The sequence below is a fragment of the Acinonyx jubatus genome, chromosome D4 (genome assembly GCF_027475565.1).
Source record: "Acinonyx jubatus isolate Ajub_Pintada_27869175 chromosome D4, VMU_Ajub_asm_v1.0, whole genome shotgun sequence".
Classification (NCBI taxonomy): domain Eukaryota; kingdom Metazoa; phylum Chordata; class Mammalia; order Carnivora; family Felidae; genus Acinonyx; species Acinonyx jubatus.
This window is the reverse complement of record NC_069391.1, coordinates 64,420,564-64,438,806: the sequence shown is the minus strand read 5'-3', so window position 1 is coordinate 64,438,806 and position 18,243 is coordinate 64,420,564. Positions and strand designations below refer to the sequence as shown.

Sequence of the window (18,243 nt, the reverse complement as noted above, 5' to 3'; positions counted from 1 at the left end):
TTTTGTCTCATTGACCTGGACCATGTCTTCTGACTATTCATAGCTGCCAGGACACTTGGAAAGTGAGCATTTAACTTTTCAGATTTAATTGTATAAGAGGCAGGAGAGAAGGTGGATGAGAATGGGATTGAGCCAAATTATATTTGCCACAGCTCTTCCTGCCTCTCACAGTGTCGTTTGAAAAACATACTGCAGGGGCACCCGGGTGGCTCAGTCGGTTGAGCCGCCAACTCTGGATTTCGGCTTAAGTCATGATCTCGCAGTTCGTGAGATCAAGCCCTGAGTTGGGCTCTGCACCGACAACACGAAGCCTGCTTGGGATTCTCTCTCTTTCTCTTTCTCTGCCCTTCCCTCCCTCTCTCTCTCTCTCTCTCTCTCTCTCTCTCTCTCTCTAAATACGTAACTAAACATTAAAAAAGATTAAAATAAAGAAAAACATACTTCATTGGTCCTCAGGTGTAGAGGGCTTCGTTAATGCTAGTCATGTGTTCTCAGCACATGAACAGCAAACTCCCTTTCAACACAGATTCCCTTTTATTCTCACAAAATGTGTACTGCTTCACGTGTGTCTATTTTTTCTTAACTTTCTAACTGAAATGTAACATGCATGAAGCACAAAGATACTTCTAGATGGCTCAGTATATTTTTACCTATGTATCCTTGTGAAAGTACCACTGAGATCAATATATAGAATGTTCCCAGCATCTCAGAGACCCTCCTCTTTTTCCCTGCTCTGTCAATACTTGCTCCCAAGGGTAACCATTGTTCTGATCTCCATTCTCACAGGTCTGTTTTGCCTGTTCTTTGACTACAGTTATTTAAATGCAATCATACATTGGCATGTGCTCTTTTTAGGTGTGCCTCCTGTCACTCACTCAGGAGAGTCATCTGTTTTTGCATGGAATGGTAGTTCCTTTGTTTCCTGCTTTCTCTCTGTGCTTTGTCTCTCTGCACAGACCTGGGGGTAAATGGCATCATGAGAACCGAAGTAGGACAGCAGAGCAAGTCACCTTCTTCCCGCTCATGGAGTATCTTTTCCTTGTAAAAACCACTCCCTTTGATTTCTCACAAAGCTTGCCTGCACACTGCTCTCTCTGCCACAACGTCTACTTTAAAAGGAACCTCTTGGGGACCTGTACGTTTGCCTTGGATGCTGTGAGCATAAAAGAATTTTCTTGAACACCTCTTCATTTGGAGAAGGTGGAAGAACAAAGTAAGAGAGGGACGATTTCTGGAAAGACATTTTTAGGCAAAGGAAAAAAGAAGCACCAACTAAAGGCATCATCAGGAGCGCCTGGGTGGCTCAGTCGGTTGAGCGTCCGACTTTGGCTCAGGTCATGATCTCACGGTCTGTGGGTTCGAGCCCCGCGTTGGGCTGTGTGCTGACAGCTCAGAGCCTGGAACCTGCTTCAGATTCTGTGTCTCCCTCTCTCTCTGCCCCTTCCCTGCTCACTCTCTCTCTCTCTCTCTCTCTCTCTCAAAAATAAATAAACTTTAAAAATAAAATAAAGTAAAATAAAATAAAATAAAATAAAATAAAATGAAGGTGTCGTCAGGAACTTGAGCTAGAAGGCAACCTTCAGAGCAGACATTTACATTGGTCTTCTGTGTCCCTCCGCTTCTGATAGTCTCAGTTTAAAGTTTAAGGCCTAAGACACTCACAGCCAAGTCTGCCTCTCTTGGGGCTGGGAAAGCTGGTTTGAATTCAAGCCGACTCTGAGAAGCCTTCCTCCTGCCAAGGCTGTGGGTGGTGGGCTTTCCCTATCAAAGCCAGTGCGGCTTTCTTTATAAAAATGCTCAATCCCAGGACAAACTTGAGAGCAGGAATAAAGCCGATGCGTTTCAATGGAGTCTTAAATGAAGATGAAAGAGACTAGTTATAGCCGCAAGTATGGTCATGTATGTAAGTCAGGGATCAAGCACAAAAATGGAAACTATGCAGTTAGCTCCATCGGCCAGTTGTTGTCTCTCCTTTAGGAATCTGCTGGTCCCGTGCCTTGTGTCTGCCGGGATAATGTACTAGAATATTCAGCAGAGACTTAATCAGAGGTTCTGGCTTGGTAGCTTGAACACACTGCAAAGGTACTGACTGGCAAGCTGGGCCACCCTCAGATACTTCCATTTGGGTACAGCGTCCTTACACCCTTGTGTCTGTGAGCATATGGATTGTATGGGTGAGCCACTGAAATCCATTGCCTCTAATATCAGATGATCAACCTTGAATTTAGCAGTATTTGTTGCTTTCAAATATTTTATTAAGTTGATTAATTTTTGTAAATTTTTTTTTGTAAGTTTTTGTAAATTTTGTATCCCTGGCCCTTGCTAGGGGCTTTGCATGTATTTTCTCAATTATTCTCCATAGGACCTGGGGAGTTAGGTAGGATTAGTCCTGGTTTGCAGATGAGTAAATTGAAGACAAGAGAATTTAAGTAATCTGCTAGTAATTAACAAGTAGTAAGAAGTGGGGTTGATACTCGACACCAGGTCTCTCAGATTAAAGGCCATGGACCTTGAAACACCACACTACTTTTGAAAAATAAGCACCCCCCTGTCTGATATGTCAGCCCTCTGGTCAGCCCTTCCCTCCCCTCACCCCAAATCATGCTCTTCAGTGTGTCCAATAAGTGACTGGTTTTAGAACAGCTGAAGGCTGCAAATACCTTGCCACTTATTTTGATTTTAGCTAGTTGTTGAAGCTTCTTTGTTATGCACTTATATTTTTAAAGGGATTTTTAAAACATACTTGACACTATAGAGCAAAATGAAAAGCACCCTGATAGATAATAAGCAGACATTGGTTTCAATGCTGATATCACCACAAGTCGAAACAAGCTGGGAGACTGGGGATGCAGACTTAATTTTGGTGTGCCTCATTTTCCCTCATTTGTGAAGCAAGAAGGTTAACAGGTAGGATGTTAATGTCTTCCAGTTCTAAAAACGTGGGCTTCTACAACTTCTGTTTTTGTTTTTGAGATTGTAAAATGGCCTCAGAGTACAAACATTTCTTAAGCCTTGAACTACTTAAATGCAAATTAAGAGAAGTGGATAACATTGGGGCTTTCAGAATTTTTTGAAAATGATATTAATTCTTTATCCTTCCAAGTAAAGCTGCATTTTCCATTGCATTTCCCAGTTCATCACTCCCACTGAAAGAAAAGCCCATCGGTTCTTAAATAATTCATATTGGAGCTCAGATTCCTTGAGGGTCTGGCAAGCTTTAATCTTGGATAAGATGATGTAAAATATTGCCAATAGCCAACCTCAGGTTGCCAACCCAAATATAAATCCCTCCTTGTTTAGTACATGAATTTATAATATAAACTGTTTTAAATTATACCTGGTACAATTGAACAGAACTCAGACACTGTTGAGCAACTTTGAAAATAAGAAATAAGATGATGTTACGGTTTAATTAGTTCAGAATGTGCATACTTAAAATTTTTCTGCATCATTTTAGACCCAATAAAGAGAAGACTGGCCATGTGAGTGACTCAGGATCATCTGTCGTCAAACATGGGCTCAATCCTGAGAAGGTCTTCATGCAGGTTCATTATTTAAAGGTACGTGTAGCTAGTGGCAGAGGCCAGTTGTTACGGGGCAGCACTTTTTAGGTTATACATGTAAACAGGGAAGACTAATCACATGGCTGGTGCCAAACAAAAACATTATCCACATTGTAATGTCACTTGACTGGGGAGATATCTTGATTGTCGCATAATTAAAACATGTCATACCCCCCAAATGAGACATGAATCAAATTCCCTACCCTGCGCTTCCCTTCTCTCTGCTTCCTGTCACTTTTGAAGAACAGAATCTTGAAATTGCTGTTAGGTTCCAAGTAGAAGACAGGAGTAATAAGGAAGTATTTTACATTGCAAAGGCTTTTCCTCATAGCTGAGGGTGGCAGGAGCTGGGCCCCTCTTCACTTTTGGTCCATGATGGACATCAGGCTTCATGTAAACAAAGGAAAAACAAGATGGTGATACCATTAACCCAAGAGTTGCAAGCAAAGTAGGCCTTCCTTAATTTCCAGGACCCGCCTTACTGGTAAGGGTATGGAAGGCAGCCCAGGACAGGTCAGAAAGAACACTTTACATGTGCATAAAGCACTGGTGGGTGAGTTAGAGTTGGCTGTGTTTTCTCACAAACCCATGACAGGCATCTTTTTTTTTTTTCCCCCTCCTTTCTTCTAGGGCTATTTCCTTCTCCGGTTCCTTGCCCAAAGACTTGGAGATGACACCTATTTTGCATTTTTAAGAAAATTTGTGCACACCTTTCATGGGCAGCTGATTCTTTCTCAGGTAATTTATGAGTCATCATGAGTCCATGATATATAATTGGAGGGAGTGTGGTATGTAGGGACTAGGTTATGTGAGTATTAAAAAGTAGGGGAAAGATTTACGATTTAATGCAGTAAGAAAAATAGGAAGTTAACGAAGTGGACACAGGGCAGTGTTGTTTCAGGGAGGCTGACCTCCCTGTAGCTTTGGGACAGGCTGTAACCCAAAGCTGTTCCTGTGCACAGTGGTGTGGATAGTTGCACCTTAAGTGACCCTAAAAACAGAAACAGCGCAGTCCCTCTCTTCTCTCTACCTGGAATGATCTTTGCAAGCAAAGGTGCACCCACCGTGTTATTCTTTCCCCTTTGCCCTTATCATAACCTTCGTTGTCATTCCCATTATTTATAATTATATTTTCATTTGTGGGTCCATTTGCTTTTTTCTGTCTCCTCCACTCTGCGTATAAGTTCAACAAGGCCAGACCATGCTCTTTACGTTACCAGTACCTAATATACAGTTGGTACAGTACATGTGCCATATATATTTGATAAACAAATAGATTAATAACAAGATACACTGACATAGTCAGATAGCCTGGCCACAAAACTATCAGAGAAAGACACTGTCAGCTTATACTGGCATGAGGCCGGGCTGCACATAGCAAGGAAGTTAACAAAGAGAGAGAGGCTCTGAAAACAGCACTCATAACTGATAGAGAATAGAAGATGCAGCCTCAGCACAGATTAGTCTGATGGGTATTTTTGCTATTTGACAGTGGTGCTCATACACAGTCTTGAAGTCACATTGCCCACAGTGTTAGATGTAACAGATGTGCATGCACAGTCTAAACACTTGTGGAGGGAATAGCATGATGTGACAAGACTAGATGGCTGTTCCTTGCTTCTACGTTCTTTTTTTTCTTTTGGTTGCGGGGGAAAGGAAGGTGTTCCTAAGCATATATTTGGAAAGGCCTCTCGAAAAGGGGCTCAGAAGTCTTATATGCTTGGTTGACTGATTAGCCCAAACTCCTACTGCTTAAAACCACTTCTCACCAAGATTCTGCATTGTTAAATGAGTGCCTCACATTTACCGTGACTTCGGAGGTTCCGATTTCAACTTCCCGTGAAATACTTAGTGCCCCCCTCCACCAAATTGCTCGGTTTTTCTGTTGTTTATCTTCTGTGAACAACAGCTTTATTGTTTTCACGTAACAGCTTTATTGAGATATAATTCACATACCATAAATTTCACCCTTTTAAAGTGTACAAGTTGGTGGTTTTAGTGTATTCACAAGATCATGCAACCATCCATCACCACGCTGAAATTTCAGAACATTTTCATCACCCCCAAAAGAAGCCTCCAATCCATTAGCAGCCACCGCCCCGTTTCCATCTCCCCCCAGAGCTAGGCAACCACTAACCTACTTTCTGTCTCCATGGATTTGCCTGTTCTGGGCCTTCCGTGAAAATGGAGTCATATCATATGTGGCCTTTTGCGCTGGATTCTTTCATGTAGTACAGTGTGTTCAAGGTTCATGTTGTAGCACGTAGCAGTACTTCATCTTTCTTTTTTAATTTTAGTTTTTACCCTTTAAACTTGGGTAAAATGTACATAACAACATTTACCATTGGAACCATTTTGAAATGTGTAGTTGGGTGCATTAAGTACATCCGCATTGTTGTGCAGCTGTCACCGCCATCCATCTCTAGAATGTTTTGATCTTCCCAGATTGAAACTTGTATCCATTAAACAGTAACTCCACATTCTTTTCTTCCCCCAGCCCCTGGCCACCATCATTCTATTTTCCATCTCTATGAGTTTGACTACTCATGAGTTTGAATCGTACGATACTTATTCTTTTATGTCTGACTTATTTCACTCAGCATAATGTCTTCAAGGTTTATCCATGTTGGAGCACATGTCAGAATTTCCCTCCTTTTTATGACTCAATATTCCATTGTATGTATCTAACCACATTTTGTTCTTCCATCCATCTGTTGATGGATGCTTGGGCTATTTACACCTTCTGGTTCTTGTCAATAATGCTGCTTTGAACATTAGTATACAAATATCTGTTTGACTCCCTGCCTTCTTATCTTTTAATTGTATTTGAGGAATTGCCATACTGTTTTCCACAGCAGCTGTATCATTTTACATTCTTACCAGCAGTACACAAGGGTTCCTATTTCTTCACATCCTTACCAACACTTGTTCTGTTTTGTTTTGTTTTGTTTTGTTTTGTTTTGTTTGTAATAGCCATCCTAGTGGGTGTGAAGTGGTTTTAATTTGCATCTTTCTGAGAATTAATGATGTTGAGCATTTTTTAAAGTGGCTCCACCCTCAAGACTTGAACTCATGACCCTGAGATCAAGAGACCGGTGTTCTACCCACCGAGCCAGCAAGGCACCCCAATATTGAGCATCTTTTCATGGCCTTTTGTGTATCTCCATTGGAGAAATGTCTATTTAGATTCTTTGCCAATTTTTCATTTGGGTTGTCTCTTATTTTTGAGTTTTAAGAGTACTTAGTATATTCTAGATTCAGGTCCCTTTTCAAATATATGATTTGCAAATGTTCTTTCTCATTTTATGGGCTGTCTTTTCACTTTCAAGATAATGTCCTTTGTAGCACAAAAACTTTTAATTTTGATGAAGTCCAATTTATCTTTTTTATCTTTGGATACTTACACATTAGCTATGATATGTAAGAAACCATTGCCTAATTGAAAGTTGTGAAGATTGACTCTTATGTTTTCTTCTAAGTGTTTTATAGCTTTAGCTCTTACATTTAGGTCTCTTATCCATTTGAGTTAATTTTTATATATGGTGTGAGGTAGGGATGTAACTCCATTCTTTTGCATGTGAATATTCAGTTGTCTCAAGACCATTTGTTGAAAAGATTATTCTTTCCCTCCATTGAATTATCTTGTCATCCTTGCTGAAAGTCAGTTGACTTTATTTTATCTACAGTTTATTTCTGGACTATTAATTCCATTCCATCAATCTCTATTTCTGCCAGTACCACAATAAGTTTGGAAATTATGGCTTTTTCACTGACACATACTCATTATAAAAAAAAATTCAAGCAATACATAAAAGTACAAAGAAGAATGTGAAGTAATATTTAAAATCCCACCACCTATAAATACCCATAATGAATATTAGGTGAACTTCATTCCAGGAATTACACTCTCTATTTCTCCCTTTCTATATGTTATAGATGATATGTATACATGTATCTGGATGTGTATCTGTACATATTGTATATATGTGTGTGTATGTGTGTACACATGTATAGACACAAAGATATATTTTAAAATAATTTTATAGGGGCGCCTGGGTGGCTCAGTCAGTTAAGCGTCTGACTTCAGCTCAGGTCATGATCTCGCAGTTCATGAGTTCAAGCCCTGCATCAGGCTCTGTGCTGACAGCTCAGAGCCTGGAGCCTGTTTCGGATTCTGTGTCTCCCTCTCTCTCTCTGACCCTCCCCCATTTATGCTCTGTCTCTCTCTGTCTCAAAAATAAATAAACGTTAAAAAAAATTAAAAATAAAATAAAATAAAATAATTTTATAAAAATAGGATTATATTGTATGTACTTTTTAATGAAGTGTTTTCAACTTTATTTTACTTGAATTTAACAAATGAAAAAGAAACTAGTGAATGCAAAAAACTTTCCTGAACTTCAGATACATGTAAGAGAGAAAAGAGTCTTCTATAGTTAAGAAGGATGATTACAAAAAAGTCTTTGAGGTTGAAATTATTTTTTTCTCTTTAGCTATTTATTTTCTTTTTAGAAAGCATTTGTTTATTCACTTCTGTAAAAGCTGAAGAAATTAGCAGTTATGTATTTTCTACTACTTTTCCCCCAATTTGAAACTTTTCTTAGTGAATATTTTCACATAGTTAAGGTTTATATCCTTTACAGTATGTGCTGTAGCCATACTTTTCACAGTTGTATAGTTTTAGCTCTGTATGTAAAGGACTTCACTTTCACCCCCTGTCACTGTTTCATGCTTATGTATTTAGGAGTGCCATATTTTGATTTGACTTTTTGTTGGCTGGACTTGTTATCAAATTGATGTTCAAGTTGAAGACACACTGCTTCTGTGATTTTTGAGTTCGTATGTGCTTGAGAATGTTTGTTGCCTTTATAGTTGAATTACAAACTGGATTGGTATAAGATTCTCGGGTCACATTTTCATTTCCTCAGAACTTTGTGGATATTACTTAACCTGCCTGCTGACATTAATAAAGCTGTAGAAACTACTTTTTCCTCTATATACCACTTAGATGAAAGAAGGATTCTTTTTCTTTTATCTGTGACATTTAGTAATTGACTCAGAAAATAGCTCGGTGTCTATGAGTCTGCATCAGTTTTATGTTTTTGTTTTTGCCTAGAAAGGAGTGTGCACTTCCAGTTTTACCTTCTGTTCTTCCTTCTTTTGGTAAAATTGTCTTAGCTGTATGTTTGAACACATTTGGGTTTTTTTCCCTTGAAGGGTCCTGAATTTCAAGGTTACCAGTTATCCTTATGTTACATCATCTTTGTTTTGTTTTTTGGGAGAGAGGATGCAAGTGAGCGAGGGCAGAGAGAGAGAGAGAGAGAGAGAGAGAGAGAGAAGCGGGCCTCTCCTGAAGGTGGGGCTTGTGTTCACCCAAAGCAGGGCTTAAGATCACCTGATGTGGGGACTTGAACCCACAAACCATGAGATCATGACCTGAGCTGAAGTCAGATGCTTAACAACTGAGCCACCCAGGCACCTGCCTCTATTTTATATCATCTTTGCCTTCCATGTCTTTTATTTTCTAATTGCTTTTGTCTTTTTGTTCTTGATGGCCTGTGTTTATCTCAAATGATATTATTTTTGTTATTAATGTTGTTATAACATTATAGCAATTTTTTTTCTTTAATGTCTGTTTTTATTGCTGTTTCTGTATTATTGGTGCTCCTGTACTGGTATTATTTTGCTCCTTAATTTATTTTCTTTGCTTAGAAATCTCTCTTTTCATCTCACTTCATTGGTTTGTCATCTTGTGTCTGAGCTTTCATTTTACTGACTTTATGTTCTTATTATAATCTTTAAATTATTTTAGAGTGTAAATGTTCATAGAGAATTTTCTTCTGTTCCTTAGATTAGGTTTTCTTCAAGACTGGAGTCTTTGTCTTTTATTTTATGTTTCTTAGTTCTTTCTCTCTCTTTATGTGGGTTTTTGTTGCATTAATTTGCATAGTTGCCATACTTTTCTTCTTGCTCATTCTCAGTATAAGTAGCCCTGTCCTGACCTTTTATTTATTCTCATACGTATTAGAACTTTGTTCTTGATTTCTTTCCCAACTTGTCATAGACATGTTTTCTTTCCCTCTGAGCTATAGTTTAAACCTTGGGTGTTAATGCACGGAGAGAGTGAAGGGCAAGAGCTCCACTTGGAGCTACATACAGCTTTTGTTGCAAATATTTGGCTGCACTAACTCTTGAAATTCTGTTAAATGTCCCCAGCAAAGATTCTCATCACCTAATTTGGGTGCAGCTTTTTCCCACTGCAGGTACTCTCTCAATAGTGTTCCTGCAGTTCTGCTTGGATCTCTAGAAGCTATACAGTCCATCAAAGAGCATCCTCCTCAGTTGTTTATTTCCCAGGTTTTGCTTACCTCTCTCTAGTAAACATTTCTAGTCCCTTCATGGTCAAAAAGATATATAAAATAAAAAATAAATAAAAAGAAGAAGAAGGAGGAAGAGGACTCGGTGGTGGTGGTGGTAGAGGAAAGGTAAAGATAGTCCTGTTTCTTTCCAAATGTGTGGGTATCTGTGAGAATTTTCAGGGTTTGGGCAATTTACCAGTCCCACTACTGCTAAGCATGAGGTTGCGTGGTGCAGAGGGAGGGCTTAAGGCTGTGTTGGATTCTTATGTTTCTTTCCTTAGTTTTGTCTCCTTTTCAAATTTATGCCGTGACGCTGTACTTCTTTCCTTGTTTGGATGCTGCCGGTGCCATTTTTTGTCTTTTTTTTTTTTTTAATTTTTATTTTTTGATGGTTTTTTGTTTTTTGGGTTTTTTTTACTTGTTAATGATGAGTAAGGCTGTGATCCAGGTTCTTTGCTCAGAAGTCCTTCAGGGGTACCTGGGTGGCTCGTCGGTAAAGCATCTGGCTTCAGCTCAGGTCATGATATCGCCCTCTGTGAGTTCGAGCCCCGCGTCGGGCTCTGTGCTGACAGCTCGGAGCCTGGAGCCTGCTTCGGATTCTGTGTCTCCCTCTCTCTCTGCCCCTCCCCCTGCTCATGCTCTGTCTCTCTCTGTCTCAAAAACAAATAAAAACATTTAAAAAAATTAAAAAGAAGAAGTCCTTCAATTTCTTCTTTTTCCAGTTTACTTCTTAATCATATCCCTTGTGAAACCCCACCTGTCCAATATTTTATGGTATTACCATCTTCCCAGTCCCCACTACATGTTAACAATGACTTCTTGCTGACCAGTTCATTTCTCAGTTCTTACCCTGCCAACCCTGTCCTTGCTTAAATTATTTGATTGTTTTGCCTCTCCTACCTCCCTCTCCCCATGACCATGGTAATTATTCATAAAACATCTGAAAGAAATCACTAGTCCTGTGCAATTATCAAGCCATTGTCAGTTTGTCTGGTAGAATATATGTGTACCTGCTTTTTATTGAATATTTTTACCAGGACTTAAAAAAAAAAAAGAAATTACCAAATTAGCCTTGTGCCAAAAATTAGTGTATTTTTTTTAATCATGCCTAATTCACTGTTATTAGGTATTAATCAAACTGAGCTATCTGGGACTGACCTGATTATATAGGTTATTACAAGAGTAGAAATATAGATTATTATGACAGTAGGAAATGACAAAATATTCACAAGGAATGTATTTTTTGATTGGGATGAGGGCTTGTAACAATTTCCAAGGATCCAGATAAAAGTTTATCCTAGCCCACTGTCAAACAACAGGGGTTTTGGGTTTTGGGTTTGGTTTGGTTTGCCTTTGGTTTTAATCTTTTTTTCAGGCATACTGTAGAGGTGACAAACTGGGACTCTGGCATTTGTTGTTAGCTAACTTTGTCAATGATCCTAGAATCAGGCTTTAAGGAAAGTCCTCCTTGTCCAGTTAAGATTTGTAACTTAAAATTCAGCCAACATGTTGAAGGGAAGAAAGAAGCTGGATGGAAGAATTGAAAAGAGGTAGTGAAGGAAAGAATAACCATAGGAGACATTTTTCCTTTTATGTCTTCCTGTTGTGAGAAGAGGGGGAAAGCTTCTATCATGAGTCCACTCTGGGGTATATGCCAATTTCCAAAAAGAGCCAGGAAAACTAGCAGGTTGTTGTTAATGATTAGGTCTATAAAAGGAGTAAGAAGGACCAGCAGGGTTGATTCCATTGATACAGCAATGGGGACAAGAATGTCTTTGGATTGGATGGATCTAGCACTGTGGATGGCATTCACACGGCCCATGGGAATACAGGCACCATGACTTAGAGATGCTCAAGGTGTTGGGGTTTTGTGATCCATCGTGATCCTCTAGACCTGTTGTCCCCAGCATTGGTTGGAAGCCACCAGCAAGCTGCCATGTGACCTGCAGGTCTCAACCCTGAGGCAGAATGAGGCAGATGACCACCTGCTTTCTTAAAAATGAAGCAAGGTTTCTTGGAGACCTCCTATACTTTTCCTATATTCACACAAAATTCTGGAACATTGTGTTCCGTAGTCCTATAAAGAAAGATCCAATTGTGATTGAAAAATGCAAAAGGGAAGAATTAAAGTTAACTCTGAATTACCTGCTTCTCCTGCAGTTAAATTCTCCTCCTTGTCATTGAGTTAACGTCACTTTCTCTCCTATATAATTGAGCATAAATTACTGAACGAATATGGAATGAGTCAGTATGGACTATAAGGAAATGATGAAGCAAACTTAGTAAATTATAATTATGGCACTCAGATTAAAAAAATTTTTTTAATGTTTATTTATTTTTGAGAGAGAGAGTGTGAGTAGGGGAGGGGAAGAGAGACAGAGGGAGACACAGAATACAAAGCAGGCTCCAGGCTCTGAGCTGTCAGCACAGAGCCCGACGTGGGACTTGAAACCACAAGCTGTGAGATCATGATCTGAGCTGAAGTCTGATGCTTAACTGACTTAACACCCAGGCATGCCTCAGCACTCAGATTTTTGAGAAGCAAGAATACTATCAGTAAGCCAATGAAAGAAATATTTGCAAAGTAATCAGTATACCAGATTGTGACAAATTAATTTCTAAATTAACTTTTTTACAAAATAATTATTTAAATTATAAAACTTTGGCTCAGGCCATGATCTCATGGTTCACAGGTTTGAGCCTGCATTGGGCTCTGTACTGATAGCGCGGAGCCTGCTTGGGATTCTGTGTCTCCCTCTCTCTCTGCCCCTTCCCTGCTTGTTCTCTCTCTCTCTCTCTCTCTCTCTCTCAAAAATAAATAAACATTTAAAAAATTAAATTATAAAAATAATCACTTTAAGAACCTCAAACAAAAATAATTCCTCACACGGGCACCTGGGTGGTTCAGTTGGTAAGTGTCCAACTTCAGCTTAGGCAATGATCTCACAGTTCATGAGTTCAAGCCCCGCATCAGGCTCTGTGCTGACAGCTCAGAGCCTAGAGCCTGCTTCAGAGTCTGTGTCTTCCTCTCTCTCTGCTCCTCCCCCACTCACACTCTGTCTCTCTCTCTCAAAAATAAATATACATTAAAAAAATTTTTTAAATAATAATTCCTCACATTCTAGATATTATTCATTTCCTCTTTTTTTCTCCATATATCTACTGAAGGTGCTAGGAAGGACTTTAGATGTGAGGCATTATTCTGTTTGGAGTTGTCCTTTTCCATTCTGACTACACAATACATTTTTTAAAAATTAGTTTTGTTGCTCTTTGTATCATTTATTGTAGGTGAAGCAGCAGTAGACAAATAATAACCTGGAAGGAGAAGGGAGGTTAGGAGAAATAAACGTTTCATTAGTATTCCAACTAGAGAGACTTTGCCTGTGGAAGAAATGGCCTTAACCACCTGTAAACACACAGAAAGGGATGGCGGCTATGCTTGGTGCCATGATGGAGAGAGAACACCTTGTCATACAAATTGTTTGCAGATTTCCATTCCTCTGCAGTTCCATCTGTTTGTAATATGAAGGTCAGTGCTGCTTCCATCTTACACCGTGACTTAGATGGATCTCATCAGAGCCCCGAGCTGACCCTGGATCTGAAGACTTGGTTCTTGGGGCTGGGGCAGAGGGTGGGGCTTCTTTCTGAAGAGAGTCATTTGGCAGTGTCTTATTTGATCAGTTGGGCTCACACACAGGTCCCTCTTTAAAGGACCTATTTTAAAAGGTTGTTTTCAATTTATTAAAAGAAAAACTTCATGCATAGACCTTGTTTATTGTTCAATATCAAGCCCCTAGAAACTTTAATATTCATCTTCTCTCTTTCATATTCTACATTTATCCAGACTGAGTATTATCAAACCCTGCAGATAACTTAGGGTTAACACTAGTCTGGGGTCACTCAGCAAATAAAAATGCATAACATCCACTTACATTCAAATTTCAGATAAACAGCAAATAATTTTTTAGTGTAAGTATGCCCCCAATCTAACTGATCATCCTGTATTTTATCTGACAAACCTAGTTGAGACCAAATCGAGATTCTAGAATTAGATGGGCTGAAAAGATTGGTCACAGTACTTAAGGTGCCAATTAAATATAAATGTAACTTTAAACATTTACATGTGAAATTTTTAGGCCTATGGTATTGTGATTATGTTTTTATTTTTATTTTTTTAATGTGTGTTTATTTATTTGTTTTGAGAGAGAGAGAGAGAGGGAGAGAGAGAGAAAGCGAGCTCCTGCCTGAGAGCAGGGGAAGGGCAGAAAGGGATAGAGAATCCCAGACAGGCTCCGTGCTATCAGCGAGGAGCCTGACGAGGGGCTTCATCCCATGAGTTGTGAGATCATGACCTGAGCCAAGATCAAGAGTTGGCCACTTAACCGACTGACACTCAGGTGCCCCATGGCTATTTTTTTTTAATGTTTATTTATTTTTGACAGAGACAGAGACAGAATGCGAGTGGGTTAGGGGCAGAGAGAGAGGGAGACACAGAAGCAGAAGCAGGCTCCAGGCTCTGAGCTGTCAGCACAGAGCCCGACGCGGGGCTCGAACTCACGAGCTGTGAGATCATGACCTGAGCCGAAGTCGGACGCTCAACCGACTGAGCCACCCAGGCGCCCCATGGCTATTTTTTTTTTTAAAGAGTCCTTATCTTTTAGATAATTTATTGAAACATTGATTGATGCAGTTGTGTAACATTTGGGATTCACTTCTGAATAATACAGGAGGCAGGTAAGAGGTTAAGGCGGATTGGCCATGGGTTGATGGGTACATGAAGGTTAATTATACTCTTCTCTACTTTTGAGTGTGTTTGAAATTTTCCATCATAAAGGGAAAAATGAGTGTGTCTTAAGTCATACCTTTAATTTAGAAAAATCTATTAGTGAAAGATCCTAATTGTGAAACAATTGACGTTTTCACAGCAGCATGGAAGAGGCTGCAGGTGGAGGCATGGGCCCATGAAACATTTTGTAATTGTGACATCTTTGTTCTTCCACTGGGGTATTAATTGTCTTGATTTTTGTCTTCATCTTTTTTTTTTTTTTTTAAGTAATCTTTACACCCAACGTGGGTCTCGAACTCACAACCTTGAGATCAAAAGTCACATGCTCCACCAACTGAGCGAGCCAGGTGCCTGTCTTTATCTTTCCTTAGAGTAATGCAAGAATGTTGCAAGTTAGTCACTAGCCCCTTGGCCTTGTGATTGTCCAGTTGTAACAGGATCTCTAGGGAAAGCTCATGACGAGAACGTGGTTGAGTAGAGAGAGGATGGTGCCTTTTGAAAATAGTTAAACGTGAAATAAAATAAACTGGTGGGTTAGGTCAAAATAACAAACAGTACATTTTTCAATTTGTTTGTGGGTTTTACAAAACAAACCTCTTTAACTGATTGGATTGAAGCCCTGGTAAATTAATAAATACAATATATCATATAATAAGTCAACATAGGCCTGGCTTCCCTACCAGGTAAGCTGTCAGCAGCTGGGAGCACCCGGTCTCTGGCATGATTCCGGACAGAGTTATTTACTGATGGACATCTTTAATGGTTTGCTTTTTTCTTATTCCAGGATTTCCTTCAAATGCTGTTGGAGAACATCCCAGAAGAAAAAAGGTGAGGACCAATTTAGGAATTAAGAGCCCGGTTTTACTTTTAATGTTAAAAAAGGATCCTGCCGTTGTTTGGCTTGTTACAATCTAGAAAATTCAATCTTCCTCCCTTAACTAACTCCCTCCCAGGCGGAGGGAGTCCCAGGACAGTCAACCAGACCGAGAGTGAGGCCCAGGTGGGTGTTGGGAGTTAGGGCATGCAGCCTTGGGAGGGCCCAGAATAGATGAGCCCTGAAAGTAGTGTAAGAGGCAAGCCAAGGACACTTTGTGGCCTTAGTTACTGTGAAAAAGAATGGAGGAGAGGAGAGTTGTAGGTTAGGGTTCTCTAGTTAATGTAGCTTAATATAAGGAAATACTGTTTAATTGAAGGTAAAAGCATAGTGTAGTAATAAGAGCCTGGGATTTGAAGTCAAGTTCTCCTAGGTTCTTACATCACTGTGGCTCCTTCCTAGATCTGAGATTCGGAGCACATTACTTCATGCCTCCAAATTTCAGTTTTTCACCCTTGGGAGGATTAAAGGATATAATACCTGTGAAAAGTAGGTGCTCAATCAATGATTGATACAGTTAAAACAATAGTCATGTTCCGTGTATCAGTCACTGTATATAGGATCTATATACAGTAAGTCATTTAATCCTTATTACAGTCCTCCACCACCACCACCATCATCATAATGGTTAATTTTTTTTAATTTTTTTAATTTTGTTTTAGACAGAGAAAGAGCAAGCAGGGGAGTGGGGCAGAGAGAGGGAGAGAGAGAATCTTAAGCAGGCTCCATGCTCAGCACAGAGCTCAACATGGGGCTCAATCCCACAACCATGAGATCACTACCAGAGCCAAAATCAAGAGTTGGATGCTCAACTGGCTGAGCCACCCAGGCGCCCCATCATAGTGGTTATTGTGAGCCAGCACTCATTGGAAGGTTTCTATATGCAGACACTCAGTTAACCTTCCATCCAACACCGTTTGGTGCATTACATGCCTGCTCCTATTTTACCAGTAAGAGGACTGAGGCACGAGGAGCTGACCACGTACAGGAGGAGGAGGTTTAGGACCTACATCAAAGTTTAGACTAGGTTCATTCCAACCCTCTCCTTCTAATTTCCTGTCTTCATTTAGACAGTAAAAGTGAATACCCTGAAACATAATTTCTAATAGCAAAATTGGTATTTAACCTTAAAGGGGGGCATCTTGAGAAATCAAACATTTCTTTGAAGTGGAGCCAATGTTCCTCTCGTTTCTGACCCACAGATTTAACTATGTTTTTATGCTCACACTGGGTCTCCAAATGTGGAAATGAATTCTTTCACACAGACACTACTTGGACCCACACAAGGTCGTCTTCCATGTAGATGGGCCAGTCTTACAGGCAGTCCAGATGAATGTCTTAAAGGGAAGGCGGCAGGGTTTATGCCACCAGAAGGTGACATATAGGTTCAGGGGAGTTTCCAGGGGCTGTGAAGACATGAAGATTTTTTTCTAAGTGTTAGATTTTTGCCTGCCCTTTTGTCTTAACTCCCATCTTTCACCTTCTAATTCCAATTCCAATTCTACTTCTAATTCCAATTAGCCACTTACTTTTAAAAATTAGATGTGGGGGTGCCTGGGTGGCTTATTTGGTTAAGCGTCTGACTGTTGGTTTTGGCTCAGGTCATGATCGTGCGGTTAGTGGGTTTGAGGCCTGCATTGGGCTCCGTGCTGTTAGTGCAGGGCCTGCTTGGGATTCTCTGTCTTACTCTCTCTCTCTGCCCCTCCCCTACTAACTCACTCTGTCTCTCTCTCTCAAAATAAATAAACTTTAAAAATAAAATAAAATTAGATGTGAACACACACACATAAAGCAAACCAGTGCACCATACAGAATGAACATACCTCTATTATTTGATAAATTCCTTTATTTCTACCTCTTCATGTTCATGCCTTTTGATGCTGTAGGAAGTCTTATACGGGGAAATTGCATGGAGCTTAGTAATTGGCCAAGATAATTAGCTTTTCAGGAGGCTGCTCCTGAAGGAAGTGTGGTTTGTTTTGGAAAGTCTAAAATGTTTCAGATTTACAATCCTTTTTTTTTTTCAACGTTTATTTATTTTTGGGACATAGAGAGACAGAGCAGGGGCAGAGAGAGAGGGAGACACAGAATCGGAAACAGGCTCCAGGCTCTGAGCCATCAGCCCAGAGCCTGATGCGGGGCTCGAACTCACGGACTGCGAGATCGTGACCTGGCTGAAGTCGGACGCTTAACCGACTGCGCCACCCAGGCGCCCCTACAATCCTTTCTTTTAAAGCAGAGATATGGGTTTTCTTTATGCAAAAATCACATCAGATGTGGCCATTATTCCTAAGGTCAAGAACAATAGTATATATATATATATATATATATATATATATATATATATACACACACACACACACACACACACACACACACACACACACATATATATATATTTTTTTTCTTTTCTTCTGTACCTCCCTGAAATAAGTTTTCATGCCCTCTGGTAGAATTAAGCAGTTTCCTTAGAAGTTATTGCAAGAAAAAAAAGAAAAGAAAATTAATAGAAATCGTGTATTGCTGTTACCGAAGTCTGTTACTATGCATTCTTTCAGAAGAACCTCTTAGGGCACAAATACAGCAAATTTCATGGAAGCAACAAAGTGCATTTTTGGTTTGGGAGGTCTTTCTTTTCATCCTCTTGCTACTGAGGTTATG

The 18,243-nt window shown here is 39.7% G+C and overlaps 1 protein-coding gene across 8 annotated transcripts in view; it reads left to right on the top strand.

The window, feature by feature from the left end:
- The window catches only part of AOPEP (aminopeptidase O (putative)), a 341,245-nt gene that overhangs the window by 213,004 nt on the left and 109,998 nt on the right, over positions 1–18,243 (top strand). For 6 of the 8 annotated variants that reach the window (XR_008291205.1, XR_008291206.1, XM_027048223.2 and 3 more), the window contains exons 8-10: positions 3,458–3,560; positions 4,194–4,301; positions 15,493–15,536. Coding sequence is in view for 5 of the 8 variants with exons in the window: in XM_027048223.2 (XP_026904024.1) it covers positions 3,458–3,560; positions 4,194–4,301; positions 15,493–15,536 (255 nt within the window). In the remaining 3 variants the exon portion in view is untranslated. Of the gene's footprint in view, positions 1–1,977; positions 2,083–3,457; positions 3,561–4,193; positions 4,302–15,492; positions 15,537–18,243 lie in introns of those variants that run through there. The other 2 variants (XR_008291207.1, XM_053205174.1) reach the window with 2 other exon arrangements.